The following is a 12,463-nucleotide window of genomic DNA, read 5'->3' as shown; positions in this document are numbered from 1 at the left end:
AATATGGAATACATCTGCACTGCTTATCTATATGGGCAAACATGGATAATCTCTACAACCAGAAATTGCTGATTTCCAAACTGGAAAGTTATGCAATTGGAACTAAACTTTTCACATGATCCCATTAATTATGAGAAATCCGGAATTGGTTAATACACAACTTACTAACTGCTGATAGACCGAACTAGAAACTTACATCCCAGACTTGACTATGCTGTTGATAATCCCATAATAACATGTAGTGTTCAATGATAGGTGTTGATAGTTCTTTCCCACTTTTTTGTTATGTATATTACCAATGCATCGTTTACCCTACCCTCTTTTGTTTACTTATTTGTTATAAGACAGAACTGGTTATGTGTGTTATGTACCTTAGCTGCAAAATGCTTTTTTATGACATGAACTAGTAAGAAGATGCCTAGTTTTCTAAACCCGGATAGGGGTATAGTACAGTCTTTTATATGTGTATGTATATATATATATATATAGCAAAGTCCAGCTTTATATTACTTACAGTTAAAACTATACAGCATGTAGCTACCGGCTTTATAAAAAAGCCATGTGGGGAAGCTAAAAAAGATTACTGCACACCTGTTTTAAAGTCACTTATTGCTTGATTTCCGCAACCATTCATATCTCCAAGTTCGGACCTGAAAGTAACTACAGATTCAGGTGGCCACTAATTATGCTATTCTCTCTGAGTATGAAAGGCTGATTTCTTCTTTATTTTTTTTAATCTGTGTCCAGGGACTTATTTCTTTAGCGTGCTCAAAAGATGTAGTTGGATAACTGTTACTATTGATATTATGCATGTCATTGTTTATACTAGATTTTATAATGGTCCTCAACCTAAGTCCTATATTTAATATATACCCATATGTTCAATAGATATATAAGGGAGAGGCATATTAGAGTATGCCCTGTTTATAGGTAAATCTTTTCTCTAGAAATATCAATCCATGCTGGGTTGATAATGCAGTTCTATATGATATATTGGTTTAGACTTGATTTTAAAAGATAGTTTAACTATGTATTTAAATACCATCTTACCTGAATGCTTTTATGTACTGTATTAGTCCCATAATATACAAAATCTTTCTTATGGGGTTCTGGTTAATTGCATCCAATGTCTGCTAGATGGCTCAGCAATTAAATTCCTGCAGATAACTTTTAAAGATAGAATATGAATCCTGACATGGGATATGCAATTAAACTTGAAGGAAGATAAAGAAAAACTAGGTCTTTATATAGTCCAATTTAAGGTATAAAAATATCCAGCTATTGTCTGAAGTTTTGAGGTCGACATAATATACCTATACTATTCTATAATCGACGGGTACAATGTATTCCATATATACCTAACTTAACTTAATACTGGAACCTGAAAAATTCTGCAGAGTATAGGGCCCATGCACATGTGGCAGACTAATATATTAAGGAGTTACAATTAGTGACCTAATATTTCTATCTTATATTTCTTAAAGGGACAGTATACTATAAAATTGTTTTCCCCTTAATGTGTTGCCAATTACTTTTTTACCAGCTGCAGAGTATACAATGTATGAGATTTGCTATTTTAAGGCTTATTTGTGTACATGAATGAGCTGATTTTGTGTTTTGAAGCCACAACCTAATTAAATGGGTTGAGCTTGTAGGCATAATCAGATCTTGTTACGTTATCACTTTGTGTACTTATACAAGCTTCTTTATCTTATATCTGTCGATAAACCAATCACCAATACTTGGAGAGAACAATGGAAAATAAACATTTTATTACCTTATCGCTTATATAACCCACTGGGAGTGTAATTTCTTCTACTGGCTGTGTTAACACAGCTTGGCCTTGAGGCCAAAAACTTTCAGGATAGGTGGGGATACCACAGGCTAAATAAACTATTTTAAATGCCAATATAATGGTAATGGAAATACTTGTAAACAATTTAATACACTCCAGCAGGTAAAGTGGATCATTGGGAACAAATTAAAGAGGAGACCATTTTTGAGTTAACTGTCCCTTTAAGAGAGCCATCTAGCAGCAGCATATAATCCTCACAATATACAAATAAGATCCCTAATTTCTGGCTACTGGCTCCGCCCCCCCACCCCCCTGCATGATTTACTATGTAAACATAGGACCTATTTTCCCTAACAATTATTAAATGCAAATGCTATACCCTAGAGGCAACTAACTATAAACTACCTCCCAGGTGATTTAATAGTTATTTTTAAAATATATATATTCTTTCACTAACTACTATTCAAATCTAAAAATGGTCTATATCTAACTTACATGTATAACCAACTTTAGCATACTATGGCAACTAGTACACTAGTGACAAGATACGTCACCAGGGTACTTGTAAGAGGCGCCTAGGGGCAAAATCAATGCAGTGTTAGAAAATTTCAATAATACAACAATATGCTAAAATATCTAGGTATTTCAATAAAACAACAATAAGCAAAGGTAAATGGGTATACAGACTAAATAGTCCAGTGGGTGATAAATAATGATGTAACAGTCCTGCTCATGCAATTCCAGGTGGTTTAAAAAAAATATGCAAATCCAGGGCAGTAGGCCGCTCCTCCAGGGTGTCGTGCCACAACACAGGGTAAGAGAATCTATGGAAAGCAAAATAGAGGGCGCCACATAGTGCAGATCAAAAACAACTTCAAATCAGATAGCGATAAGAGCTAAAAAATCCTACTCACAAGGTGTAAAGCACTGATGTGCAGTACAAGCAGTCCGGAACCACCCGTCGTCCGGTAGACCAAATGAAGATATCGCCAAAGGGATCCTCATCTCATCAGGAAAAAAAATGAATCAGCAGCAGATGGAGAGTTAAAAGGATTTAAAAATGTATTGCAATGATGAAAACCGCAACGCGTTTCTCAGTGTAACTCACTGTTTCATCAGGCCTACAGTAGGGGGTGTGTATTTTTTCTGTTTCCTGATTGGTTCTACTTGGTCTTAAATATGGCAGCTGAGAGTTTGTTTGTATAGCCTGATGAAACAGTGTGTTACACTGAGAAATGCGTTGCTGTTGTTTTTATCATTGCAATACATTTTTAAATCCTTTTAACTCTCCATCTGCTGCTGATTCATTTTTGTTCCTGATACTTTTCCATCAACTGGACTTCTTGGACACTTTGCACCCTTGGAGTGGTGTTTGGACCCCCTGGCTGACTACTGCCATACAGGCTTGTCTAGACCCTTCCTTTCCTGGTATCTTTGGACTCTCCCTGGTGAGACGAGGATCCCTTTGGCGATATCTTCATTTGGTCTACCGGACGACGGGTGGTTCCGGACTGCTTGTACTGAATATCAGTGCTTTACACCTTGTGAGTAGGATTCTTTAGCTCTTATCGCTATCTGATTTGAAGTTGTTTTTTATCTGCACTATGTGGCGCCCTCTATTTTGCTTTCCATAGATTTAGCATACTATAGTTTGCCTCTACTATTCCAAAAACATCCCTTATCCTGGTAAATGTGATATTGCTATTCCAACTTACTTATGTACCATTGACCAAGAGTGGCTGTATATTGGGAAATAGACTAGAATATATAAAAGAGTACTGATTACATTTGTTGCACACTTGGAAACTGAAATGTTTATACACTGATATATATATATAATTATATAGGCAAAGTCTTGTTGCATGGTTTGTTTCTAAATGTTATATACAAAATGGACGGTCTTGTTTATCACTCAAGAATGCTCTTATATATCAAGTTTGAATTTGTATTGCAACCCATCATTTATGTGTATATTCTATATCCTCAATAAAAAATACAATTTAAAAAAAAAAATGTATTCTCTATCAGAATATTGAAAGAAACATTTTGGCTTTCATGTCTCGTTAAGGCTTTATCATGCCAAAACACTGGCATTAACTATAATTTGTCAGCTTATACACTTACTGTAATGTGATCATATGCTATAACTGCTTAGCATGACCTCATATAAGTATAGGCGCTTGCAGACACCAACAGCCATTATAAAATCCTTTTGCGAGTGAATTCTTATTGATTCCCTCATGCTAAATTTACTAGAAGGGCTTGTGTGTGTAGGATTACTGTGAGATAAATAATATACAGTAAATGCAGATTCATTTTCAGCACGCTTTTGTCATTCTAGCTTACTGCTTAAAGGACGACTAAACACAAACTGTAAACTACATGATTTCAAACCTTCATATGTAAGAATAATTTTGCAATGAAAACTGCAGCTTTATTTTCTCAGATTAGTATATTGTGTTATGTTTATTCTTTTCACTGATTTCCCTGCTCCCCCAGGACAAAAGAACCCCTGCTAACCAATCACAAACTAATATTCAGATATTTGCACATGTGCATTTGAGAGGGACAGCGGAAACCTGCCCTTATCTCTTTCCTTAAAGGGACAGTTTACATCAGATGTTTTATTGTTTTAAAAGATAGATAATCCCTTTATTATCCATTCCCTAGTTTTGCATAACCAACACAGTTATATTAATACACTTTTTACCTCTGTGATTAAATTGTATCTAAGCTTCTGCAGACTGCCCCCTTATTTCAGTTCTTTTGACAGACTTGCTATTTAGCCAATCAGTGCTGTCTCCTATTTAACTACACGTGGGTGAGCACAGTGTTATCTATATGACACACATGAACTAACACCCTCTAGTGGTGAAAAACTGTCAATGCTTTCAGAATAGAGAGGCGGCCTTCAAGGTCTAAGAAATTAGCATATGAACCTCCTAGGTTTAGCTTTCAACGAAGAATACCAAGAGAACAAAGCAAAATTGGTGATAAAAGTAAATTGGAAAATTGTTTCAAATTACACGCCCTATCTGAATCATGAAAGTTTATTTTGGACTAGACTGCCCCTTTAAGGTGGTTTAGCACTAATTCAACTTAGTTACTATTGCAGAGAATGCTTCTCCTATTATGACCTTTATAAACATGTGACTGGTGAGAACCTTAGGGGGGAGGGTGAAGTAAACAAAAATCTTACATAAATTGCCTAAAAGTATTAATCGAAACCTCTCTGAGAGAAAGTGAAACAAGTACAATATTTAGATGTATTTAACAGCAAAAGGCAGCAAAATAGTGAATGTACAGTATATTGCACTTGCAATAATGAAACATTGTATACATTGTTAAAACAATCAAGGTTAATTGTTCTTTCACAGGGATTTTTGACACTGCCTTTGCAGTTAGGATATTGTAATGGATATACTGTATCTTCTTTAGGCAACAAGTAGCCTTGGAGTGAGTTTTCTTTAATGATAGATGACATGGATTATACAGCATATGATTGGCTGCATCAACCCTGACTTCCTAAAAAAAAAAGATCCTGAGTAGAAGCTGCAGGCGTTAGTTTAAGATAGTATGGAAAAAATGCAAGATGCCACAATTCTACGCATCCTTTGCACTTCACATTCACATGCATTATTAGACAAATTGTGATCCATTCTAATTTCAACAAGGTTGTCTAAACACAGTGCTCAAAATCAAAAATACATTGTGTTGCATCTTTTCAGGAAGAGGTCATTCTCAATCCAAGGCTATTAGTAGATCTTGTCGTCCAGGATAGAGATACCCTGCAGTACTCAATCTAACAAAACCCCATGAAATATAACCAAAAGATCTGAGTGACCTAGTAAAATCAAGAGAAATGTATATGAAATGTGACCAACCTATGAAGACAAACCTTAAACAATCTCTGATCTGCAAGGGTTGCCTAGCTGTTTTGTAAGGACCGCATTATATTGTGACATGCATATGTAATAACTGCTCCTACCGTATGTATATTATGCACAACTATGACAGAATCGTCGTAAATGTATGTGTTTTTCACTGACTGATAAAGTTGTTGATGTTTTGTGCACACTTTAACCTTTGTATTCTTGCCCTAGGTAAGAACCCATCTGATGAATACTTGGAAGCCATGATGAGTGAGGCTCCTGGCCCCATTAATTTTACAATGTTCCTAACAATGTTTGGAGAGAAACTGAACGGCACAGACCCCGAGGATGTCATCCGGAATGCATTTGCCTGCTTTGATGAGGAGGGGACAGGTATGGCAAAATAGGGCGTATTTAAGGATGGGTAAAGAAGGCTTGCTCATCTCTAACAACATCTTACTGGTTAAAGGCCCTTTTTTATAAATGTGCCAATATGGCTGGTTATCACAGTATATCACATTAACTTCACTGATCACCTGTGTGCGAGGCACCTATTTATATAGAAAATGGTACGTCCATCTGTTTCTGTGTATTGAGGGGTTCTAATGTCTAGGACAGTACAGTATAGTGGTGTTTTAAGCACTTTTTGATGTATTTCCTTTTTCTTCTTAAAGGAACACAAAGCCCACATTTTTGCTTTCATAATTCAGATAGAGAATGCAATTAAAAAAAACCATTTTAAATGTACTTCTATTATCAAATTTGCATCATTCTCATGTTATTCTTTGTTGATGAGACATCTAGATCACATTTCTGGAGCACTACATGACATGAAATAAAGCTGTCATCTAGTGCTCTTGCTAAAATGTTAAAATTATAGCTCAATCACACTTTTACATTTTGAAACCTGTTCACAAATAACATGATTAGATTGTTTGTCCATTTGTTTGGTAATTGTAAACATATAAATACAATATTAGCGGAATAGGAAACCCAAAAAGTTTTTAATTCCGACAGAGCATACACTTTTTAAAAAGTTTCCAATTTATTTCTCTTATCAAATTTGCGTTGTCCCCATGATATCCTTTGTTGAACAGATACTTAGGTAGCCATCTGGAGCACTAGCGTAAATGGATAACATTCTTGCAAAACTGCTGCCATATAGTGATCCAGAAATGATCCGGCTCCTAAACTTACGTCCCTAAATTTCAAAATATACCAAGAGAACACTAGAAATATTGATACTAGGAGTAAATTGTAGTTGTTTAAAATCATATGCTCTAGCTGAATCATTAAAGAAAATTTTTGGAGTTTCATGTCTCTTTAACAAAATAATCTGAAAATGGTAATTGCTTTATGCAATTCATGTGATTTAAAGTATTTAAATATACTCTCTTATAATAGTTTGGAATCTTTGTTGAATAAATATCTAGGTAGGTAGTGTGCACGTGCCTGAGCACTACATGCCAGGAAATAGTGCTGCCATCTAGTGCTCTTGCTTATGTATAACATTGTTGCAGAACTGCTGCCATATAGTATTGCAGACACGTGCACACTCCTGAGCTAACATTATTGCTTTTCAACAAAGGATAACAAGAACCAAAGAAAATTGGGAAGTTGTTCAAAATTGTATTCTCTATATAATTCATGAAATAAAAATATTGAGTTTTATGTGACTTTAACTTAAAGGGATACAGAACCCAAATTCTTTCTTTCGTGATTCAGATAGAGCATGAAATTTTAAGCAACTTTCTAATTTACTCCTATTATCAAATTTTCTTCATTCTCTTGGTATCTTTATTTGAAATGCAAGAATGTAAGTTTAGATGCCGACCCATTTTTGGTGAACAACCTGCGTTATCCTTGCTGATTGGTGGATTAATTCATCCACCAATAAAAAAGTGCTGTCCAGAGTTCTGAATAAATAAAAAGCTTAGATGCCTTCTTTTTCAAATAAAGATAGCAAGAGAACGAAGAAAAGTTGATAATAGGAGTAAATTAGAAAGTTGCTTAGAATTGCATGCTCTATCTGAATCACAAAAGAAAAAAATTGGGTTTAGTGTCCCTTTAATAATTTACTTTATCAAATTGTATTCATTCTTTTTGTACCTTTTGGTGAAAAACTTACGTGTCTGGGACACTATATGGCAGTAGTTTTGCAAGTATGTTATTCATTTGCAAGAGTGCTAGATGGCAGCGCTATTTCTTGTCTGTTGTGCTTCAGACACATACCTATGTATCTCTTCAACAAAGAATAGGAAAAAAGCTAATTTGATACTAGGGGGAAGAATTATCAAGCTCCAAATGAAGCTTGATGCCCCTGTTTCCGCGTGTTATGAAGCGGTGGTCTTAATCTGCTGCTCCTTAACTCGTGCACCTCCTCTGAGGCTGCGGTCTGTAATCCGCGCGATCCTATACGATCGGGCTGATTGACACCCCCTGCTAGCGGAGTCTGCAGGGGGCGGCATTGCACAAGCAGTTCTGGTGAACTGCTATGCTCTGACTGAATCACACACAAACAAAAAAAAATGTTTTGGTTTCATATCCCTTTAATAAACTGCTGCTGCATGTATAACAGTTGTATAAGAAATAAAGTACGGTAGTACTGTGTTAGCCAATGTATTATTTGAAGAAAAGCATTATCCTTTTGTAAAATAAATAAAGTGATGTACAAGTGAATTTTTTAATAGCTAACCAATAGGGAATATGATTGCAATTCTATTCCTTATAAGACATGGAAAGACTCCAGGTGAGCTGTCTTCTGGTTTCACAGATGTTCTGGAGTGGGGTACAGATGCTAAAATAAAAGCACTACATACTAAAATATGTCTGTACTACCCATGTATATAAGTAAGTATGCTGCTTGCCAGAGATGTCCCTGCAGATCCACAGAAATCAGTGTGTGCACAGGTAAATGAGGAACAGCTGAGGGCATTTGTATTTATCAGGGCTATACTTAATTAACTTGCTAAATCACACCCTAGCTCTATCTATTGCTATGGGCGTTTTAACTTCAAAGCTGTAGTCGCCGCCAGTTTCTGTCATCTTAGTGTCTGTACAGATGTGTTAGAAACCCACTACAAGTATGGCCAGAAGTGTCACTACATCAGCTGTTGGTGGCATTGCAGTCATTCTAACTTATTCCCATCCTCCTCCTTTCACCACTCAAATTCCCACAAACCACATGTATATTAGTCTCTTAAAGGGATACAAGAGTCACAATTAAGATGTATGTGAATGCATTTTAAAGGGACATAAAACCCACAATTATTTTTTTTTTCATGATTTAGAAAGAGCATTCAATTTTAAACAACCTTTCAATTTACTTCTGTTATCTAATTTGCTTCATTCTCTTGATATCCTCGGTTGAAAAGCATATCTAGATGGGCTCAGTAGCTGCTGGTTGGTGGCTGCACATATATGCTTTGTGTGATTGGCTCACCCACATGCATTGCTATTTCTTCAACAAAGGATACTAAAGAATTAAGTAATTTGGAAAGTTGTTTAAAATGGTATGCTCTGTCTGAATCATGAAATAAAAAAATAGTTTCATGTCCATTTTAAATAGATGCTCCTAGTAAAGTTAATACTGTTTTAGTGGCATACGCACATATGCTAAGTAGGATTAGATTCAAACACCATGCTTGCTCAGAGAGCTGGCAGTGTTTTGTATTACATCAATGAAGATTTAACTTGTCATACAAGCCACAGAAAGTGTTGTTTTTGAATGCTGGTGCACAGGGCAATCACAGCATATGTGTGTATGCCACTGAAAAATGCCATTTTGTCCTCTATTTCCCTCTTTGACACAATATAATCCAGTTATTCAATTATTTTTTCAATTATTTTTAGATTTTAGTATCATTACTTGTACTTTTCAGTTTTCTCATTTTTTTTTAAGCACGTGGTTCTTCTTAATCCAGATATTCTCCCACTCTCAATAACCAAAGCCTAATATCATCCATATTTTTAATATTAGAAAGATATACTAGTGCAATGATGTTATTGTACTACTGCTTGCATATTACTAAGGGTTTAACGGTTTAACCCCTGCAATGAGATTAAACACATAAAGTCAGCTCCAGAGCATCAATGCACTGATGGGAGTTAGCTGAACACACCCAATGGGCCAATGACTAGAGACATGTAGCCAGCCACCAGTCAACAGCTAGCTCCCAGTAGTGTAGGATGTGTGCATATTCTTTTCAACAAAGGATGTCAAGAGAACAAAGTAAATTTACTTATAGAAATAAGAAAAAAGAAGGCGCTCCAATGGCGTAGTAAGAGCCCCTCAGATGTCAATCCTCTCTCCGTATACAGGATACTCGCAGTGTGTTGGCACTTATCACAAAGTGCAGAATAGTGCAGTCTGGGTCCTCGAGCTCTCCAGCTAGCTCGCTCACGGTCACACTAATCAGCCCAATACGTTATTTTCCACAGCAATCAAAAATCACCATACAGGATAATAAAGGCTGAAAGGACTTGCCAAGCTGGAACTTGGAAGTCAGTGTATTAAAATGTTAAAAGAATATAAAATACAAGCTGGACGCATTTCGCAAGGATACCTTGTTTCCTCAAGCAGCAATAAGAGTGGCCGTATACAGTAAAAGTATATATACACATACAAATCTCACAAAATGATATACAATTAGCCACACCTGTATATCATAAGCTGACCATATTAAATCACCTTGATCCTATGACGTGTAAAAACAAAAACAGGGTATATAGCTTTTCCAAAACCAATACTATCGTATTCTTTTCAGTCCGGGCCTTAACCTTCCCTCTATTAATAGTGTTACAGCTTACTCCCCTCTCTTCATACTCCACCTATTTTCAACACCATATTATTTTGTTCTATGACACAACAGGTAGAACAACAATAAAATTCTACTACCCGCTATAATGTAGGATAGCAGAGCGTGCTCATGCTGTGTCTGCTGCAATATGTAAATCCCACTCACGTCACTGCTTACATTGCAGAACCGTAAAAGCTGGATTTACTTATTATAGGTGGGTGTACAGCAGAAGTACATGGCGCACTCTGCTTTCCTATAGGAAATCTGAAGCTGTAACGCCCACTGTGTCATATTAAAAAAATAATTATTATACATTTTTAAAGATTGGAGGAGTTTGTAGTACTAGGATTATAAAACTATAAATAGAGGGACAGATGAGATAACCGGTTGAGATGGATCATTATGTTTATACAGGTATATTGCAGTGATTTATTTATTTTTTTAATTAAAAAAAAGGTATTTAGGTAATTTTTATTATTAATTTATTTTCAGGCAAAAATAAACAAATAAAATAATTGGCAGAACGGTCCAGCTTCATAATTTGTTGTTTTTCATTTTTCTCTAAATAAACATGTCTTCTTCCTACTGTTTTTCAGGATCCATCAATGAAGATCACTTACGAGAACTTCTGACCACGATGGGAGACAGATTCACAGATGAAGAAGTGGATGAGATGTATAGAGAGGCACCAATTGACAAGAAAGGCAATTTCAACTATGTAGAATTCACGCGTATCCTGAAACACGGGGCAAAGGACAAGGATGACTAAAGTTCATAGGAGATTTTTAAAGATGGCGGTAACTCAAAATTGAAAATCACAGAGGAGATTGTGACAATTTCATTCAAGCAGGCTGTGGCCTTTACTGCAACACACCCCACAATTGGTTTCAGGAAACCCCAAGGGAGGCAGTCCTGTCTTATACCCAAATAGAATTAAGTTTTACTTCAGATCTGAAACACAACAGTTTGGATTGTGGGTGTAGAAGGCAAAGTCATTTTTAATCTGTGCTGCCATCTTTAAAGAGCTCAAAAGGAAAACCGCACTTAGGCATTTTTACACCCGTGCCTTTCACATAGATCTGCTGCCAGCTAGGTACAAGTCCTTTATATGAAGTAGTAAGTGCATCTTAAGAAGAAGGTTATTGGAATAAGCCGCCTCCTCCTTATCAATTCATCCTCTCAGATGTGAAGACATCATATTAATATATAAACGTGAATAAAGAAATTGATTTATTAAGAAACAGTTTGTCTGGGATTTATTGTTCTCCTCTACCTACAACTCTTTTTGCCTCATACATATATCTACCTTTTACTTATTCATGTATTTTGATTTCTCCCCACGTTGCTTCATTCTCTTGCTTTTGTGTAAAATTGTGCTTGTCCCAAGCTCCCTAGAGGGACCAAAAGGCAAATTCTGTGACCTCGTTATGCTAAATATCTAATAGCTGGTTTAGGCAATTTTGGAACATTTTGAAAACCTAAGTTACGGATTTTGCTTTTTGGTATCTCTATGTAGCATGATACAAAGACCAGTTTCACAAAAACAAGTCTATCCCTTTTAAGGCTGCATTTTGCTGCAAGCATTGGTCAGTACACTGAATCCAGTAATGTACCTTTCTGCTATAGTGCATAGGGTTGCCACCTCAGCCATGTTTTCCTGGACACTTATGAGTTACACATGGGAGGAACATGTATTGTGTTTCTGGACAGCACTATTCATATTCCTCCTTGCACACCCTGCAGCATGTGTAACTTATAAGTGTTCTGTATTTTAAGGGACGGGTGGCAACCCTAATAACGCACCACTCACATACACGTCACTCGCTCTGCTTATTAGCCTGCACCATGCTGTGTTATTATGTCTTTATAATTACACTATTAATCTACCCAGAAGTGGTGTAATTGCACCTCAATCCTCCTCTATCTTCTGTGGTTATCCTGTAGTAAGAAACATTCAGTTAAATAAAAAGTTAAATAAGTTTAAATTGATACTGGAC

At 36.1% G+C, this 12,463-nt stretch overlaps 1 protein-coding gene across 3 annotated transcripts in view; it reads left to right on the top strand.

Moving 5' to 3' along the window:
• MYL9 (myosin light chain 9) overlaps positions 1-11,707 on the top strand; it is an 80,473-nt gene extending 68,766 nt beyond the window's left edge. For all 3 annotated transcript variants that reach the window (XM_053716945.1, XM_053716869.1, XM_053717022.1), the window contains exons 3-4: positions 5,899-6,060; positions 11,063-11,707. In XM_053716945.1, the coding sequence (XP_053572920.1) occupies positions 5,899-6,060; positions 11,063-11,235 (335 nt within the window). In that variant the 3' untranslated portion in view covers positions 11,236-11,707. The remainder of the gene's footprint in view (positions 1-5,898; positions 6,061-11,062) is intronic.
• Positions 11,708-12,463: the final 756 nt, after the last annotated feature.

This window comes from Bombina bombina, chromosome 1 (assembly GCF_027579735.1).
Source record: "Bombina bombina isolate aBomBom1 chromosome 1, aBomBom1.pri, whole genome shotgun sequence".
NCBI lineage: Eukaryota > Metazoa > Chordata > Amphibia > Anura > Bombinatoridae > Bombina > Bombina bombina.
The sequence above is the reverse complement of the archived record's forward strand: the minus strand, read 5'-3'. Positions and strand labels throughout refer to the sequence as shown.